The 19,803-nt window shown below is 33.7% G+C and overlaps 4 protein-coding genes across 4 annotated transcripts in view; 1 reads left to right on the top strand and 3 right to left on the bottom strand.

Moving 5' to 3' along the window:
- Nucleotides 1-2,089: 2,089 nt before the first annotated feature.
- Nucleotides 2,090-3,427, bottom strand: LOC116013882 (profilin-like). Its single transcript, XM_031253843.1, has 4 exons — nt 3,210-3,427; nt 2,979-3,116; nt 2,480-2,631; nt 2,090-2,381 (listed from the first exon to the last, which is right to left on the bottom strand). Exons 1-3 carry the CDS (start codon nt 3,330-3,332, stop codon nt 2,497-2,499), a joined length of 396 nt encoding a protein of 131 aa, XP_031109703.1. The 5' UTR covers nt 3,333-3,427; the 3' UTR covers nt 2,090-2,381; nt 2,480-2,496.
- Nucleotides 3,428-9,621: 6,194 nt separating this feature from the next.
- On the top strand, nt 9,622-11,723 carry LOC116012041. The gene is made up of 2 exons (XM_031251510.1): nt 9,622-10,418; nt 10,618-11,723. Exons 1-2 carry the CDS (start codon nt 9,835-9,837, stop codon nt 11,258-11,260), a joined length of 1,227 nt encoding a protein of 408 aa, XP_031107370.1. The 5' UTR covers nt 9,622-9,834; the 3' UTR covers nt 11,261-11,723.
- Nucleotides 11,724-11,989: 266 nt separating this feature from the next.
- On the bottom strand, nt 11,990-15,297 carry LOC116012991. Its single transcript, XM_031252656.1, has 4 exons — nt 15,090-15,297; nt 13,759-14,976; nt 13,416-13,650; nt 11,990-13,301 (listed from the first exon to the last, which is right to left on the bottom strand). The coding sequence occupies exons 1-4, from the start codon at nt 15,295-15,297 to the stop codon at nt 11,990-11,992; spliced, it is 2,973 nt and encodes a 990-aa protein (XP_031108516.1).
- Nucleotides 15,298-15,317: 20 nt separating this feature from the next.
- LOC116012990 overlaps nt 15,318-19,803 on the bottom strand; it is an 8,415-nt gene continuing 3,929 nt past the window's right edge. The window contains exons 2-11 of the mRNA XM_031252655.1: nt 18,924-18,974; nt 18,745-18,840; nt 18,468-18,563; nt 18,186-18,281; nt 18,009-18,104; nt 17,732-17,827; nt 17,201-17,296; nt 16,960-17,085; nt 16,126-16,567; nt 15,318-16,017 (exon numbers count right to left, since the gene is read on the bottom strand). Coding sequence (XP_031108515.1) covers nt 15,318-16,017; nt 16,126-16,567; nt 16,960-17,085; nt 17,201-17,296; nt 17,732-17,827; nt 18,009-18,104; nt 18,186-18,281; nt 18,468-18,563; nt 18,745-18,840; nt 18,924-18,974 — 1,895 coding nt within the window. The remainder of the gene's footprint in view (nt 16,018-16,125; nt 16,568-16,959; nt 17,086-17,200; nt 17,297-17,731; nt 17,828-18,008; nt 18,105-18,185; nt 18,282-18,467; nt 18,564-18,744; nt 18,841-18,923; nt 18,975-19,803) is intronic.

The raw sequence follows: 19,803 nt of genomic DNA, 5'->3' as shown, positions 1-19,803 counted from the left end.
CGAGTTGATTGGGATATGATTCATATGAGCCATAAACTCACATATATAAATTTTTAACTGGGATATGACTCATATATATGTAAATTTTTCCAAGTATATAAAGAAGTTTTTCAAATTGATGACTTCAAGTTAATTTTTGATTACATGAGAATATCTTGGTTTACAATTTAAGCATAATTAATGAACTAAAATGGTCATTTTTTTATTTATAAATTTCAGGAAAATGAATTATTTTGTCTCTTTATATATTTTATTTTTTTACACATTGAGAAAAATATATAATATGAATTCTATATTACACTCATATATTTTTATTATGTAAGAACAATTGAGTCTTTATACTAGTTATTTTTAATAATTTATCTTTTATGGATAAGTAATATAATCAATATTTTAGTGATTGTTTTTTTTCATAAAATTTAAATTCAATTCATTCTCAATTATTTTAATAAACTAAATCAGTTGTTAAATTGTTTATCAGGAACATACTTCTCAAAATTTTTATTGCATTGTGACATTAATCATGTTGCATTGCAATTTTAATCTTTAGACTATAGATAAAAGAAATTTGCTTTCTACTTATTCATTATGAGAAGGTCAAAATTGGAACACGATTAAAAATTCAAGAAATATTTATACCTATATTAAATAGTTAAGAACTAAATTTAATATTTACTAATAGAAAAAAATTATCTCATATTTTTGTGTAATCAACATTCACTTGAAAGCATCAATGTGAAAAGTTTATTTTGTAATACTTTTGGGAGAATTTTACAAAATGATCAATTTGTCTTCTAATAATTTGATAAATCAAAATAAATTTTTAATTTTAACAAAATTTAAGTATTGGATAGGAACCACTTTCAACATAATTGAAATGAAAAAATTGTATAGAGCAATAATTTGTAGACTAAGTTTACAATTTAAGCATAATTAATTGACTAAAACCGTCATTTCTTTTTGAGAATATCACATAACCTAAAATTGTGAGGGAAATATGATTCTTATGAAAGCTGCAAAAAATGAACTAAAAGATAAAGTTTGAAAACTCATCTCACATTTCCTTATTAATCACTATCATATTCACATAAGATTATGTTGGATAACCTTAACCAAATACCTTTTAAATGTTTGCATACATTTCAGAGTCTACAATTGCATTTCTAAGGTTACGTTGCTTTTGTGGTACCAGTTGGAGTGGTTTTAGAAGGCTATTTGAAATACTACCTTTGGAATGATTGGAACAATTCATCATTTTGATTGTAAAAATTTTAGTTTGAGAAGTTAAAAGTATTGTTATAGCGGTTTAACCTTTTTAGTTTTATCTTATTTATTCTATTTGTTTCAATTTTATTACTCAAATACAAATTTGTAACATTGTCGGACTAATGTTTTGGAATCCTAGTTGAGAGTTGAGAGGAGTTCACATGCCCTTAGGCTATCTTTATCCTCGAAAGGATAGCATTTAATTATAAGATGAGATGACATGTCAAAGTGGATTTTTTTTTTTAAATGATTAATTAGGTGTATAGCAAGTTGTTTTTAAAAAAAAAAGGTGTATAGCAAGCTTGCTTAGTACATAAACTCTACACTTTTAAAATTGAGAATATTGTAAAGAGTATTGCATGGATAGTAATAACTTAGTTGCTCGCCTTTTCAATGCGTATAATTTTTCTTTGAAGGTATATATAATTATGGATTTTTAACAAGGCTATCAATTAACAAGGCTTCAAATGTGGTTAAAGAAAACAATGGAGATTTTTATCATGTCCCATATTAAATGATTATGATTTAATTAACTATTACAATATTATAAACACATTTTCCTGATTGTCTACTTCAATATATACCTATAAATTAATGCAATGTAATTTTATATTTGATTAATATACAATCATTTCTAATCCTATTTAAAAATAATATTCTTTTTTTTGTTGCCAATTTTGCATTTTATATATTATTTTGTCATTTATATTTTATTTTCTTTGTGCTTATAAAAGTTATTATTATTATTATTTTGCCTAGCATAGTTAAAAATAGAAAGAGTTGATAATTTGATGGTATGGAAACTGAAAGTAATGACATTGTATTGGCAAAACCTTTATGTAGTTATTGCATAATAAAATAAAAAATACAGAACCAAATGTTATGAATTGCGTGCAATCAAATCCGTCGCACCCATTCAAACATCGCAGTAATTAAACGAAAACCATACAAAACCAAAACAGTAAACAAAAATTGTTAAAAAATAAAAATAAAAAGCCCAAAAAAAGACTCCATTGTTGAATACTTGAAGAATCCAGAAACAGATTGCATCTACCCTGCTACCTGCAGTTCTTTGGCTCTCTGCTCCGACTTATAATAATAATAATAATCTTAACCTGAATTTCCAAAACCACACATTATATTACTAGATATAAACAAAACTAATTAAGGATGTTATTATTATAAGACAAAAAAAATTGTGTATTATATGTACCAATTAAAGATGATTGATTAATAGCCCTGATCAACCAAGTAATCTCCGAGCCTCTCCACAACCATGTTGCACTGCCCAGGAGTCATTGGCTCGTCATATATTCCAAACAGTAGGCATTGAGTAGTCTTCTTGATGCAAATGCCACCGGGTCCCTAAACTCAACAAATTAAATATTATCATAATATTCAACTTTATGACTGGTTAGATAAGAATTAAAGTAGTCCGGATAGCTTAGTTGATTTTTAGATAACAGATTATGGACAATGGTACAGATTAAACTCTAACAGTATGATAGATTATGGGCAATGGCAGGGCCCACACGGCAGTATTTGGGAGAAACAATCGGAACTGTATTTTAGTGTGAGAATTATGTTTAAATTAAAATGGATAGATCTTTTGTGATTTGGCTGTATTTGCAAAGTCACGGAATTATTTTTTACTTCTACATGTTCTGTCGGGGGCAGGGCGGGGCGTGAGGGACTATGAGATAAGTAGGTACCTTTTTGCCTCGAACAACGGCCCCGGGCTCGCCTTGAATGACCATGTATTTTTGGCCACCAAGGAACATGCCGGTGGGAGCGAGTGAACCGGGTTCATCAAAATCCTTCAGGATGGCAGTGATTTCCTCTGGTTTGTACTGCAATAAATAAATAAATAAATAAATTAGTTAGATATATTTATATATATGTGCAATGGTAGATATGAATGAATGAATCAAGAAGACATAGACCTTAGGGAAGTTGGCGCTCTGGGCCCAGAGGCTGCCGTCGTGGCCGAGGATGGCGGCGGCGGTTAGTTTGTTGCCTTCGATGTCGCACATGAGGTGCTCGTCGACGTAGGTTTGCCACGACATCTTGGGATGGGATATGGAACTTAGTATACAATATAAGAATAGGAGGTGAGGATGATTGGAGAGTTAATACAATTAAAGCTGAATGAGTTATTATGCGGAGTGGAATGAGAGTTATATATATTTGCGTGAGTGGAAATTAAAGTTGGAAACGGATGGGGGAGAGATCATTGCGGACACTCACCCATTCAAATCCCATTTCCCCAGAGAGAATTACGCTCATCCTCACCCCCTTATTTATTTTCATTTTATTTTTTTATGAAATCATCAACTAAAAAATAACGCTTTATTAATTCTTTCTTTATTTTAATTTTAATACCTAGGTAAATTTGGTTATTTTTCACATTAAAATGAAATAAATGATAAACCACCTATCTCAAACATTATTGCTTCATATTGATTGTTTTCGTTACGTGTCTCCAAAAATTGTTCATTTATTGTGAGAATAGGTTCATCGTGAGATGTCCACACCCAATATGATTCAAATTATCACTTCTTATACAAGTAAACACGAACATCATTAACACACAAGTGTGCTTTATTCTTGCATTTCTACATGAACACCTAATTATATTTGTTCACTCATAAACCGGGAATGTACATGCATAATTAACAAATTCCTCGACACTAGCTAAAAATTCATTGGTATATCTCATCTTTTTCAGGCAAAAATGAATTATACATCCCTTTTTTTTATATTCTAATATATTTTCCCTATACACCTAGCATAAAAATTACAAATATCTCAAAACACAAAAATTCTCAAATATCTATAAACCTATCAAAAAATATACAACCAAGTGTATATGCATTTCTAAAAAACAAAAAAGCGCGCACATACACAAATTAAAAGTTATTATTTTCAACTCATACATCAATTCAAAATATATTTTGTTTTAAATAACTGTATAAGTTGTTACCCGTGCTGATTTGGAACAAAGAAGCAAGCCCTAACCCAGAAGAGTAAAAATGGAGGAAACTGAATTGGAATAAATTAAATGAGCTGAAATATGCATGCAGATGAGTATTTAAATAGTGAAACTTCAATTGCGTCCAACAATGTAGGTCGGTATATGGTTAAACCTACCATTATAACTTCTTACATTCTAGCTAGTCATGTGAGTATTACTGTCTAACATAGCATATTCATCAAAATTTCCGTCTAACGATATATATATGTTCGAAGGACATTCCGACCAACTTACCGTCCATTTATCTTAACCATATATGAAAGTTATATATGATTGTTTTTTTTTTTTTTTTTTACAGAATACCGACTAATTAATGTTAAGTTAGACAAAAATATTGATCGAAACTAGAAAATTTTCCAGCAATGATAACATGTCAAGACAATAGTACGTGGTCGGCGGTTAGTGACTCCTTAAGAAGAGTTTTTATGTGGCATTAATAGATGCTTGTGTGGTTGTCTCAGACGTACCTCGTTCTTTAGGGCTATTAGCTCAAAACCCACTATCATAACTTGGGTTTGATTTATTTATTCACCAAATTAAAGAAGTCTCTTGAGTTTAAATATTGTCATTGTATTATTTATAAGGTGTGCCCAATATATGAATGATTAGTTTGGGTTCCATATACAGGATGGAATGGAAATGAAATACATCGCAAGATAGCTAGCTTAGCATGGTTTGGACTTGGATGCCATACTTCATTCATCAAATTCCATCCATGCACGCATGCTGCAGCTATCATTCTGCCAACCGTAGCTTCATTAACATTCAACAATATATATAATTCATCAAAACAACATTGATCGAGTAACAATATAATATAATGATATACGTGCATGTCGTCTAGTACATATATTAGGGTGGATAGATGGTGATTCTCGAATTTTTTCGTAACATAATTTAATATTTCGCATACTTTATATATGTACTAGAGGATGATAAGTGTTTGGTCGAATTGAGTGAAGTGGAATTCGATCAACACTTGTCTGAGTTATGTTTTTCCTCTTTATTTACGTAACGTGGAGTCGGGTTGAGGTGCAGGGTAGCGCCTCCGTAGTATAGTATATGAGTAATTTTGTAATGTACTATGAACCAGAGTAATTTTGTAATGTATGTACTATGAACCAGAGTAATTACTATATGAGTAATTTTGTGAGTAATTTTGTAATGTACTATGAACCAGAACCAGAGTAATTTTAGTACAACTATGCATGTGATATGATCTCATTTGGAAAGGTTCTTCTGCAAAATCCAACTTTTGGAACAGTAAAGCATCTGACAAATAAAGAGATGAAGACAAATTATCTTCTGTTTGGCTGTCCTTTAGGGGACTAGCCAAATGGTTTGCTTTATCTCCATTCACATGGGTCGAAATTGAACCCCCAACCTCATGCTTAAGGGACAAGGTATTGAACCACTGCGCCAACCATGTTGGTGAATGCCCTTATATTACCACTCACAAACTTGTCACTTCCTGATGTGGCAAGTTTTAATTGGTTGATATTTAAAATGAAAAAGCATACTAAACCTATTAAAATTTGTCATATTAAAGAGTAACAAGTTTGTGAGTAATTTAATATTTAATATATATATATAGAGGAAAATAACATTTTCCTTTTAGTAATATTGAATAAATAAAATTCGTGAAAGAATTATCACTTTTAGATATCATTCTATAATTTTTTTTAAACTCTCGAGGCATGCATTTGGTCCGAATACTTCACGGACAAGAAAGACATTTGGAAATATGTATATATACAGACTTAAGAATTGAATAATATTGTGTATGTATTATAACTACGGTACCAATGATCGATCTCTCTGATCTCTTTGATTTGGAGATTTTTGTCTATATTTTAACGTCTTTCTTAATTCTTTACAACAACACTAGATTTTTTTTCTCTCTCTTGGGTGAAATGATTCATCCAAACCCATTCACAAAAAGATAATTCTTTCAAACTCACACAAGATTTTAAGAGAGATTCAAAACTGTGACACGAGAATCACAAAGATTCTTATTTAAGTTTTCTTTTTTTTTTTTTTTAAATTAAAATTTTATTTTATCATTTGGTAAGTCTCATTATTATTTATTTATTTATTTATTTTTATCAAAAAATATTTCTAGAAATGGAGTATTCCTCTTACAAGAAGGACAATTATTTTAAGAGGTCGTTTGTTACTCTCCAATTAATTAAATTCTTGAATTCTTTTTAGAGATAGAACACGGGGGCGATTATTTAGTGAGATATATACTAAATAAGACGTGGTAGAGGTTTGAATATGTTTTAAGTCTCCACCAACTCCTATTCAACAAATTTTGCGAGAAGATATGATAAAGCGACTTCAAATGAGAACATCACTTCCAGTAAAAAGTGATGGCATACTTGTCTCAACCACCCATTAGAGTTCATCAATGAAAATATAGTGTCAATTTTAATTCAAAAACTAATTAACCTTACTCTTTTTCTCTTTATGATTTAACTTTTAACAACTATTAACTGTCAAATGAATAAATCAGATCAATTCTTTATTTTTTTTTACCATAAACATCAGACCTGAAATAATAGAAGCTAAAGTCAGCTAACTCTCGAGGTTTGACTTGTAATATAAAATTGGGGGTAATTATATGTATGGATAGTGCTTATGATAAAAGGGAAAAAAATCATTACACATGATGTCAAATTAATTTCGTCAAACATTCTTTTCAGTATTTTGTGTCACTTTCTCCTTATTATATCTGTGTTGGTTGGTGGGGGGCCCATTCAATTGGATTGTAACAAAAGTAAAGAGAATTGCCAAATTCCATCCATGCCAGCCTTGTGCATCCAATTACAATGAACTTCTTTCATCAATTTTTTTTTCTTTTTTTTTCCCCCTTTAATATTTAAAAAAAAAATTATTCCTTCACAATTAATTGTGAAAATAACACTTTAAACTTCTAAATTATACTCGTAATATAAACTTTGTTCATAAATAATTTGAAATGTAAACTTAGTGTTTACGTTTCAACTATAATCATGTGTTTTTAGTTCTTCATATTGATAAGAATTTTATGTGATTTTGAGATTTTCATTAGTCTTTCGGGGACCTTAACTAGATGGACAAAAAACAATACTTAAAAGTAGCTTTTCAAAATAAGCTCTTACTTTAAGCTATTCGCTTATTTTGAGAACATTACCAAATAGAACTTATAGCTTTTTTTTCTTTTTTTTTGAAAGCTTATAATTTATTAGTAACTTAAAATAAGTTATAAGCTTCTAAATAAGCTTTGCCAAACAGAGCCCAAATCAATTAAAAAAATGATTGATCAGTTATTTTAGAAAAAAAAAAACTCTAATATATGTGGGAAAAAAAACAGAAAAAAACATTATCTTAAATAGAGAATTTAAATACATGCAGGGGGTCTGCTAAAATTCCATAAAATTTAATGTCGTTTCAGTCCTATCCAAAATGCATCAACTTTCATAGGTGTAAACATTCAAGGAAATAAATAGCTGTCTGCTTGTCCACACAACCATGTCGTGGTAGTTGCTTTTGATAGCTCATCTTCCAAACAAATTTGACAACTTCGAAAAGGACAACATCAAATTAATATATATTTATAAATAATACAGAGAAAAGTGCAAATTCCAGAACATATAATATATAATAAATAAAAGATATTACAGAACATATAATAATCCATGTATAATAATAATATAAGTAAATCAAAATGAGATAGGCAGCTTGGCGACAATCTTGTTAACAACTGTCAATGAATAAGAAAAAGGTATACGATGAATAGCAGGTTTTGCACGATCCTATATACATATATAATAATAAACATGTAATTTTTATGAAAGTGCAAAAGAGAAACATTATCCCATGCATCGTATCATATCATATATATTATTATAATTGACAATTCACACAACGTTGTTGGCTACAATGGTGACAATAACCTCCACGCAAGAGTAAGTGTTTTATTAATTATTAGTGCATTGTTATAAATTTTGTGTAATTAATGGGTAGTGTTTAATTTCTTTCTTACTTCAAAAAGGGTTTTCAACCCTAACATCAACTGATTTTCTTTGAGGTTGCCAATCCTTTCACCAACTTCTTATGCAATTCCAATCTTTTTCACCAACATTTGTGCTTACACCTAAATATATTTCATTTTGATTTCGGGTGCCGAAGAAAACACACAGTCACAGGGAATTAACAAGTCTATAGACTATAGGTTACCTATAGCTGATCGTTTCAAACTGAGAAGTCAAACTTGAAACTTTGTGATTATTAAGCCAATAGTACGTTCGTATTCATTGTGTTAAAATTAATAATGTATTTAGTAAAGAATTATGCTTTCCTCTCATTATGTCAAATCAGCGATAACATGTTGAATAGTTAACTATATGAGGTTCAGTCATGCTCTTTTGCCGCTTTAAAAGGGTTGATTAAAGGATTTTTTTTCTAAATCAAGGGACTCAATTACACTATTCGCTCAATTTAAGAAGTCAAGTTCTTATAAAGTTTGATACAAATAAACGTTGATCATATAAAATTTAATTTTCTACCACTTATAACGAGTAACACTACACTTGTGTAGTAAAACTTAATTAATTTTTTAAAATACTTTTACAAATATTGTAAAATGGTTGGAGTAGATAAAAAAGAGGAATGGGGATAAATGGATGTAGAGCGTATGGAAGAAGTTGATAAAGAGATTGACAGCCATAGCCAAGCTGTTATGGGACCTTCTTCAATTCGGGTCCTACTAGGTTGTCCACCAACAAGACCTACCTCAATTTATCTTCTCTTCAACTCCCAACTTCCATTTCAAATACATACACAGTACACTATCAAAAACTAATCATCAATTCATAAAAAGTAAGTTATATATAGAAAATATTAGAGTTGACATATCAAATTTAGATTCCAAACTGAAATTCATCCAAATATTATAATTCTAGCATGGGTTGGTGTAAAAAAAAAAAGTTCAGTGCAACAATATATAGATAATATGGTTATACCTGGTATTATTGCCACCCTACAAATCAGTACCACTAGCAAATATTTTTTAGGGTTTAATTAGTACAATAGCTACTAAAAACCACAAACTAAGATCGAAAGCGTCTTTTTTCTTGGACTATCAAAATTTAACCAGCCTTAGTTCTTACATAAGGACCACGACTGTTTAAATTTTGAAAGTTAAATTATCAATTTGAAAGTTTAGAATTAAAAGTGGCAAAAACATTTTAGTGAGAATACCTACATTAATTTTCTATATAGAGTATAGTAGTATGGTAGTCTTATCAGGAGTTATTGACGAGAAGTAATTTGTCTGACTACCTGACAAGAAAAAGAAGCTTTTCCAGATAGGAAGAAAAAAGAGAGAGAGACGCACTGAAATATTTGAAGCAGATCAGAGCCCACTTTCATTCATTCATTGCTGCTATCTATTCATGTTTCCATTTCTTCTTCTTCCCCTCACCTCACTTTACTTCACCATTGCCATCTCTCTGTGTGTGATTTGAAGCAAGAAGGAGGAGAAGAAGAAGATGGATCCATGCCCATTTGTACGTTTAATCATCGAGTCAATGGCGGTTAAGCTCCCCTCCGCCACTAAACCGGCCGGTCCAGGAGTTCACCCCTCCACCACTCCCTGCTACGCCAAGCTGAAGCTCAAGAATTTCCCTTCCCAGATCGCCATTCTCCCGCTCTGCCCCGCAGCCGCGAAGGACTCGTCTCCGCCGGACTCCTGCGCCTCCGCCGCCGCGTTCCACCTCGACCCGCCCACCCTCAAGCGCCTCTCCGGCAAGCCGGTGGCCTTAAAAGTGTCCGTTTTCACGGGGCGGATGGGGCGGAGCTGTGGGGTCACGTGCGGGAAGCTGCTCGGGGAAGTGCACGTGAGCGTTGATCTGACTGGGGCGGAGTCGAGGCCCGTGGTGTTCCAGAACGGGTGGACCAAGCTCGGCGGCGAACCGGTGCTGCATTTGGTCGTCCGGTCCGAACCGGACCCCCGGTTCGTTTTTCAGTTCGAGGGTGAGCCGGAGTGCAGCCCCGTGGTTTTCCAGATCCAGGGGAATATCCGGCAGCCGGTTTTTAGCTGCAAATTCAGCGCCGAGAGAAACAACCGTACACGGTACGTGATTATCGCTTTCCATTAAGAGAGGTTAGAGAGTTTAAACCCTTTTTATATAATTGAAAAAATTAATTTAGTCAGCATTTTGAGCTTGGAGCTTAAAATGTAGTTAAGGCAGCTAGGACTCTTAGTTAATGTCCAATTTACATGAGAAATTGTTGTTTGACATTTTACTGTTTTTAATGTTTGATGATATCAGATCTCTGCCGTCGGATTTTACCTTAAAGAACAGAGGGTGGATGAGGACATTTTCCGGCGAAACCTGCAGGGAAAAACCTGGGAGGGATCGAAAGGGGTGGATGATAATAATCTACGATCTCTCAGGCTCATCTGTCGCCGCCGCTTCAATGATAACTCCGTTCGTTCCATCCCCGGGATCCGACCGCGTTTCCCGATCCAACCCCGGCGCGTGGCTGATCCTCCGGCCCAACGGCAGCTCCGTGAGCAGCTGGAAGCCGTGGGGGCGGCTTGAAGCGTGGCGCGAGCGAGGGCCCGTGGACGGGCTCGGCTACAAATTCGAGCTGGTTTCGGACACGGGCTTGAACAACGGGGCGCCCATTGCAGAGGGCACCATGAATGTGAAGAAAGGCGGGATTTTCTGCATAGACAATGCTCAGAGGAAACAGTCGGCGATTAGGGGATTTGTGATGAGTTCGAGCGTTGAAGGTGAAGGGAAAAATGGGTGCCCGTGGGTTCAGGTTGGGGTGAAACACGTGACGTGCATGCCCGACGCGGCTCTGTTTGTTGCGGTTTCGGCCGCCATTGATCTTAGCATGGATGCTTGCAAGCTTTTCTCCCAGAAACTCAGGAAGGAGCTTTGCCATGACTACTCTTTCTCTTAATTAAATTAAACCACCTTTTCATCATCATCTTCGATCTGCAACAAATCTTTTTGGCCATTGGTCTGAGCATGAATTGAAGATCAGATGTGCATAGTACAATTAACTCTTTTTCTCAGTTCTTCAAGGAATTCGATGCAACCCAAACCCTGCACTAAGGAGAGAACTGATTCTTGACATTATATTACTCCGTATTCTCTAGGTAGCTTATACTATACATTCTCAATTTTTTCAATGTATGAGTGTGACCTGGATTGATCTGATCTGATCTGATGAGTGGATAGATAGGCAAGTTATTCGGGGATTTTTTTTTATTTTTTTATTTTTTCTTTTTTGGCTTCAGTGTACCATAAATATGAAGTTTGTAACAGTTTGTGTATTACAGATTGATGACATTGTACAGACAAACACTGAGCATTTTGTTTGTCAAAATTTATTAATTTATCATATTCTATATTTGATCCAACAATGGTCATTCGATTTGGTTCTTTTCTCTTTTTTTCATTAAAAAAAAATTATAAGACAGGTAAATAAAACACTAATTACAAAGACACCCTCTTCATAGGAGGGATGTTATAATAACTTACTAGTATTGTACCCGTGCGTTGCACGGCTGTGTTTAACTTTACTATGTTGAAATACTAATTTGCTTCGGACTACATGCATGGCAAACATATATTAAACTGAAATTTGATTGTCAACATTAAAAAATTATTGAAGACCTCTACATGTTTACAAATTATTGAAGACCTCATGGTACACAACATTCGTAGTACAATTGTTACTCTCTGCATCATCATTTGATATTAAGATTCTAAACCCTTTTGGGTGACTAACACGTGAAGCAGCTACATATAATTGCCCATGAACAAAAACAGGTTTCTTTAAGAGTAACCCAACATGCTTTAATGTTTGACCCTGGCTCTTGTTAATGGTCATGGCATATGCCAACACTAACGGAAATTGTCTTCTCTGAAAATTGAATGGAAGCCTTGTATTTGTTGGGGTCATTGACATCCTTGGTATCAAAACAATCTGGCCAGCATTATGACCAGCGACAATTTTGGCCTCGACCACATGCTCTGATAATCTAGTTATAATAAGCCTTGTGCCAATGCAAAGTCCCATTGCGTGATCAATATTTCTCAACAACATTACTGGAGATCCCACTTTCAGAGTTAAAGCATGATTAGGAATGCCAGATGCTTTTAACCCATTAAGGAATTCTGGAGTGTGCATGTCTGATAGGATGCCATGATTTGAATCAGCCTTACACACCGTGTCGCAACTTAAGTATGTACGGCTTTCAGCAACATGTAGATTTGTCATATATTCATTCACTGAATTCACAATGTCTAACGTTGGCGCTAATATTGCACGACTCTCCATGTACTCCTGGTGACAACCCCCTTCTTTGAACATTGGAAAAATATTATCCACAATAGTTGCTATGTTGTCCCCCGTCGATGGCAACAACATTTCTTGAGGAATTTTTACCTTGGCACAACCGTCATTGGGGCCTCCCAATATACCATCGCCGATTTGTGCCAACCACTGGGAAAACTGTTTAATATCCTCAATATTATCACCTCGTTGATCTTTATTTAGGCGAAGATTCTTTGTTAACCTCAATACTTGACATGATGCCCACAAATACGAAGAGTTAATTGTTGCAGAAACAATATCTTGCCTTGATCCTTTAGGAACAACGGGTAGTATTTGCCTAAAATCACCTCCTAAAACCATCGTTTTACCACCAAATGTCTTACTACCACTGTTGCAATCTTGTACCCTCATAATATCTCTCAGAGTTCTATCCAGACATTCGAAGCAATGTTTGTGCATCATTGGAGCTTCATCCCATATTATAAGCTTTGCAGTTATCAAGAGTTGTGCAAGATGGCTACCTGGAGATATGTTGCATGTAGAGTCTTCTGTTACGGCAATAGGTATAGCAAACCTTGAGTGAGCTGTCCGACCGCCTGGCAATAGGAGCGAAGCAATACCGCTAGATGCAACATTAAGGACCACTTTTCCTTCTGACCTTATTTTTGCAGATAGTGCTTTCCAAACAAATGTCTTCCCGGTCCCGCCATATCCATAAACAAAGAAAAACCCGCCCTTCTATTCTTGTACATCATTTAGTATGGTGTTGTACGCCAAAGATTGCTCATCAGTTAATTGGCTTTCTAACTTGCGGCTCTCGATAAGTAGAGCATCCCGATCGTATCCTAGCTTATCACACAACAAACGATTGTTGTGGTTCCAAGATTCTTCAAGAATTGGAATTGGCATATGAGGGTAATCTTTCAAGGACTTGTTGTACTTTTGTAACAATCGCTCAATCTCAATTAATGCTAGATTCTTCTTCTCATCATCAGACAAATTTAGATCTGCATTTTACATAGTTCATTATTTTTAAAAAAGTGATTCTAATAACGCGATCATACATAAGTTAAAACAATGATTAAAATAGAAAAATTTTGGAATAGAATACTTACTATCATTGGAGAACAACCTCCGCCGATTAAATAGTACGTCCTCTGCCAAGTGATGCCATACTTGCGACCATACGTTTTCGGGCCTGACAACCAAGTTCGATGTTAACATGACTACAAACAATTTTCTCATTGCTGTAGCAGTAGACCAAAGACTTGCTTCCTTGATTGCATCTATGTATTCTCTGTCATCGTCTAGAAGGCCTCTTGCATAGCATGCATCCATAAATGATGGATATACTACACCTTGATAGGACTTGATGTCATCAAAATTAGTTGGACCACGAACTACATTTAACAGACATCTCAAATAATAAATCTCTCCACTGCCTGGCGGTACGTAAAATATTCTTCCAATAGAGAAACCCCTCTTCCTTGGATGCCATTCTCTAATATCCTTCTTCCATACAAATTTTGTTGGCATGTCAATATAAGCTAACTCCCTTGCCGATTGAAATTTCTTGTTCGCATCAAACCAGGCGGTGAACATACTCTGGTACACAGTTGGTCTACTTAAGACATTCTCAATCCTGTCATCGTCTTGGAATACCACCGATTGACAATCAGGCAAGTGGAAGCTCAACCTCTCCACAGGTGGGTGCCGGTACTGGACCTCAAAGCTCAACAATCTCCATGCAGCTTCGCAAGCAGACACGTATCTACAATCATAGAACATAGTAATTTCGTCAACATGCTCACTCGGTTTGTCATCTGCGGTGCTCTTGTAGAATTCTGCGGTTACCCTGTCATTGCCTTTGTTAACGTACTTGAACAGATACTTGATCGATCTAGATTGGTTACACCATTCCACGTTAATGTGGGCTTTGTATTTGAGAAGAAGGTATCTATTATGTGGGACCACATATCTACAATCTAACTTTATACCATTCTTATCCACTACTCGACCATTTGAACGACGCCTGTAGATTGGATATCCATCATCATCTAACGTTGAAACATCTGCATATTTCTTAGGAAAGTGTTTAGAACACTTGTTGTTTGCCATGCAAGGAGATTTAGGCCTTGCTCTACCACATGGCCCGTGAATCATAAACTCCTCAACCGCATTAAAATATGCATTGTCCATTATTGGGTCCGGTATCTCGGCTGAAATAAAATCGTCAATCATATCTGCTGTAAAGCCTTGAGGACGTCTTTCAAGAAAAATAAGAATGTGAGCGTGTGGTAGCCCTCTCTTTTGAAATTCTATGGTGTATACAACTGCATGTAAATTTGCGACAAAAAAAAAATATATGAAATGTTTATGTATAGAGTTCATATCTATATTAAAGTGTTCAATATAAAAATTTAAAAATGAAAAAAAATGTATTCACCTGCAACAACTTTTCCAAAAAGCTTTCCAGCACGAATTTCCTTCACCAATTCATCGAGCTTTAACTTGAAGACCCTGCACAGGATGTCAGGTCTATCTTCTGGTTTGAGGTTTAATCTTAGCATGTACCTTTGGATCTCTGGCCACTTGGGGTTACATGTGAATGTTATAAATAGGTTAGGATAACCTTTTGCACGACAAATCGCCATCGCATCCTGATAGTTCTGTATCATATACCTAGCCCCACCTGTGAAACTTGATGGTAAAAGATGATTCTTTTTCCTTGATTGACAGTATCAACCTCCCCTCGCGTCAAAGCATCTGAAAGACCCTTGTATGCCTCGCAGCGTAGCGCTCTTTGGTTATTTCGGATATATAGTAGCCGGCTTGATTCAACCATTGTGTATGCGTCAACCAGGAACTGCTGGAAAAGTCTCTTTGCATGTAATAACGTAGAGAGTTCACCGAAACGCTCATGTATCCTATACGCAAAGAATTCTCTTTGTGAAACCTTATTTCTGCCCCCGGTCGTTCTGAGCCTATCCAAATTGAATTGAATGTCCTCCCTATATCCGTCTTCCCCGAAAGGGAACAACAGCGGATACTGTAATGGTAAGTACGCAGGGTTCAACTCGTTTATCCGCTTAAGATACCCAGCTTTTGTCTCTACAATAATATCCCTATGACCAAGCGCAGGATCAAGATCACCCACTATAAGTGCAGCGACTTCCGATACAGTGGGCAAGTTGTAAGTTCTCGCATCACCATTACGCTTACCAATCAATCTCATCTTGAACTCTGATTGTGGATTGGATTTAATATGATTTTGAGCCCAACGGAAACATTTGACCAAGACATTGTGATCATCCAAATCTTGTTTTATGTCCTGCACTATTTGAAGATGGGTTTCCGTAGTCGGTTGATCGCCCCTATTTCAATATCATTCATAAATGTAAGAATTGAAAATAAGTTGTTACACTTAGACAGTAAAATATAATAACGATAATACTTAACTGCGAATATTCACATTATATTACCTAAATGCGTTGATGCGATTCTCCACCTCATTCTCCGTGTCATGTATGTACAACTGAGCAAATTTTGGGCTACTACCGTCTTGCGAAAGCAACCCTCCCATTAAATGGAAGTTTTGACCATTAATTCTAAATATTGGTGGGGCATTCCCAATATTTATAGATGTATCTACTTTTGCTCCCAAGGATGTAAAAGAGAACATGTTATTATACATCCTAATGTTTTTCAAAAATTCCATACGTTTATCTCCCTGGCCAAAAAATAAGTTGTATATTCTTGTTGGCGGTACCCCCAATCTCGGAAGCTTGATCTTGCCATGAAAACAGCATGTAGAATACTTAGGAATACCGTGCCTAACCTCCTTATCAATACGTTCTCCATACCAGAAAATTGCATGGCAATGATCACAAATATTGTTGGGGTCGCCAATATCATTGTAGATCACTACAAATTTTGAATTGAAATGTGAAAAAGATTCTTTAATAGAACAAAATATGAACTCTTCTTATACAAAAATTAAAGAATAATAGGAATACAAATATTTTAGAAAGTAACTACGTACCGTCGGGTGCGGGTGGATTTACAATCGTGTGGTTAATATCCACACCGGATGAAGTTTGCACATTTTTATTGATTTGTGGGGAAACAGAGTGCACATTATCAACATCTTGAATATTTTCCAAAGAGGGAGAAAGTAAATACATATGTTGGTACAATAGTGTATAAAAAAATCTATTGTTTTCAGAATTCTATCCTAACAAATAATTCTATCATGTGACTTGAAAATTGAAGGTTTTATAATATTTATAAATTTCGCACAATATTAATCTGCTTACCAACAACACCATTCTCGTCCATTACTTTGCTTGTATCTTGCAATGTAGCTGAAAATTCCTCTTCTAAATTGCGAGCCGGGTGGATTGTTACATTTGACCTCATCCTGTTTGTTGCATTTCTCGTCTCTAATTAAGACAAAAACACATGTTTTCTTAATAAAGACATATGAATAAGATAACATTGAAGTTGTAATGAAAATTGCAATCTTTATCCGGTAATACTAAATTATATGAAACTAACCTGTAGTGTGGTTTTGTGAAAGCAATTGCCCTATTGCATGACAGTTTGTTGTGTTCACCTGAAATGATTTAGATGATCTTCCCCGAGATGCTTGCACTAATAATCCAATTGATACAATTAGATTTACAAAACACATAAAATTTATTCCGTGTAATATAAAACTCTTAAATAAATAACATTTAGTAAAGTTTTTACATAATGAACCTAAACTTCCAATTTAAAATCTCTACATTACTTCCTAAATTAACCAACCAACTTAATGAAATTTTTTTGGTGTGTAATTAAATAAATTAAATGTTCTTCCCCACAATGATTCCACTAAAAATAAAGTTACTAAAAAGTGATTTAAAAATATTTTGTGCAAGAAGATATTTAAGTTAAAAATTTAATAAATAACTAATCTAAAAACTATATAATAACTAACAATTATTCAATTAATTTAATGTAATTGGTAGTTGATTACGTATTTAAACTACACTGTAAACCCTAAAACAAATAAGATTAAGAACAAACGCCAAGGATTAAACAAACCTTTAGTGTTTACACTGGAGGTCAAGTTAATAGTAGCCCTCAAGTTTGTTGGTGTGTCCGCCAATACTTGAGATGATATTGGAGGCATTGATTGCACTAATATAATAAATACAAAAAAGATATTTCACAATATATTACAATTTATAAGGTGTAATTTAAAAACTATATAGTAAATAACCAATAGTCAATTATTTTAATGGAATTATATGTCTACGACTAATTGCGACTACACTCGAAATTATTAAAAAGCATAACACAGACCATTAAAAAAACTAACCTTTAGTAACGACAGAGGACGTCAAGTGCCCAACACTCCTAAAGTTTGATGGGGTGTTTTGAAATACTTTAGATGATATTCCACCGGTGGATTGCACTAATAAAATAGTTGACACAAAGTGATTAATAACAAAAAGAACATTCGTAATTGTTAATTTAACAAAAACACTACAAAAACCTTTTTTAGAGACACTGGACGTGAAGTGAATAGCACTACTAAAGTTTGTTGGTGTCTCGGCCAATACTTGAGATGATTTTGACGGCATTGATTGCACTAATATCATTAATAAACAAAAAGAGATTTAACAATATAATACAATTTCTAATGTGTAATTTAAAAATTAATTGACAGTAAATAACCAATATTAAATTATATTCATGCAAATATATGTGTATGGCTATTTGAGAATACACAAGCAATTATTACACCACATAATGTAAGCAATTAAAAAAAACTAACCTTTAGTAACGAAAGAGGAAGTTAAGTGCCCAACACTCCTCAAGTTTGATGGTGTGTCTTGAAATACTTTAGATGATATTCCACCCGTTGATTGCACTAAAAAAAGAGTTGACCAAAAGTGATTAATAACAAAAACAATATTGGTAATGGTTAATTTCCAAATATATGGTAACTAACCATTACTGAATTATTTATATGGAAATGGATAGAAGGTGTGTAGGTATTGAAGCTCAATTTGTATGTCGAAAAACTAAAAAAAGACAACAATTAAAGAAACCTCTAGTAACGTGAGTTGACGTCAATTGGCCACCACTCATGAAGTTTGTTGGTGTGTATTGGCAACGTTGAGAAGCAATTCCAGAAGTTGATTGCACTAATATAAAGTTGTTAAAAAAGAAATTTAAAAATAACATCTCAATTAAAATTAATTTAATTTTTAACTAAATGATAACTAACCATTAGTCAAGTCTGTTAATGGCAATGTACCCGTGCTATTACGTATTGAACCTACATTTCAAATAAGACAAAACACAAACTGTGATATTGAATGAGTATAAACAAAAAAAAAATTAAAAAAGACCCAATAAAATGATTCAAAATACTTTACACCTAACCTAATGTTAATAATTGAAAATATCGAGTGAGCAGGTTATCTAAAACTGCGAGGTTCTATTATTACCTTTCTTGAAGCTGCCCAATTGGGATAGTGGCGTGTTACAACTACAATTTGACTTTATTAAGTTACCAGCTGCAAAATAATGAGTTTTGGGTAGAAATTATTATATATATAACTAAAATACATAAAATTACTTAAAATAACATATAATTGCCATTTTTAATACTAAAAAAAATGCAATACTAATGTTAAATACTTACTATTATTATAAATGGTCAATGTCGTATTTATAGAGTTCTCAAACACGCCAAATACTACAGGATCCGTTGGTGGAACATGATGTGGATCTCTTGTTGGCAACAGATGATGTTGATTGTCTGTATTGTTGTTTTCTACATTGTGAAAGACCATTATGTAAAAAAGGGCAATTATACACTAATATTATAATTATTACTTAACAATCATATACTTTGTAAACATTATCTTAAAAAATTACATGAAATATTTTACACACATTTCACTCTTCATTTTAGCCTATATATGTATAAACTACATATACGTATACAAAATTATTAATATATACTTATTATATATATATATAATATATACGTACACACCATTATACAGTGTGTAATTAGAGTATTTTATATATATATATATATATATATATATATATATATATATATATATATATATATATATATATATATATATATATAT

The sequence above is a fragment of the Ipomoea triloba genome, chromosome 3, assembly GCF_003576645.1.
Source record: "Ipomoea triloba cultivar NCNSP0323 chromosome 3, ASM357664v1".
Taxonomy (NCBI): domain Eukaryota; kingdom Viridiplantae; phylum Streptophyta; class Magnoliopsida; order Solanales; family Convolvulaceae; genus Ipomoea; species Ipomoea triloba.
The sequence above is the reverse complement of the archived record's forward strand: the minus strand, read 5'-3'. Positions and strand labels throughout refer to the sequence as shown.

Excerpts from the sequence above, each read along its gene's own strand:
- LOC116012991 (XM_031252656.1), bottom strand. The coding sequence starts at position 15,297 with ATGGCGATTTGTCGTGCAAAAGGTTATCCTAACCTATTTATAACATTC. Across the intron at positions 14,977-15,089 it reads TTTTGGAAAAGTTGTTGCAG|TTGTATACACCATAGAATTT; the intron begins GTGAATACATTT and ends ATTTACATGCAG. Across the intron at positions 13,651-13,758 it reads GAGGTTGTTCTCCAATGATA|ATCTAAATTTGTCTGATGAT; the intron begins GTAAGTATTCTA and ends TGTAAAATGCAG.
- LOC116012041 (XM_031251510.1), top strand. The coding sequence starts at position 9,835 with ATGGATCCATGCCCATTTGTACGTTTAATCATCGAGTCAATGGCGGTT. Across the intron at positions 10,419-10,617 it reads GAGAGAAACAACCGTACACG|ATCTCTGCCGTCGGATTTTA; the intron begins GTACGTGATTAT and ends TGATGATATCAG.
- LOC116013882 (XM_031253843.1), bottom strand. The coding sequence starts at position 3,332 with ATGTCGTGGCAAACCTACGTCGACGAGCACCTCATGTGCGACATCGAA. Across the intron at positions 3,117-3,209 it reads AGAGCGCCAACTTCCCTAAG|TACAAACCAGAGGAAATCAC; the intron begins GTCTATGTCTTC and ends TATTTATTGCAG. Across the intron at positions 2,632-2,978 it reads CCGTTGTTCGAGGCAAAAAG|GGACCCGGTGGCATTTGCAT; the intron begins GTACCTACTTAT and ends TGTTGAGTTTAG.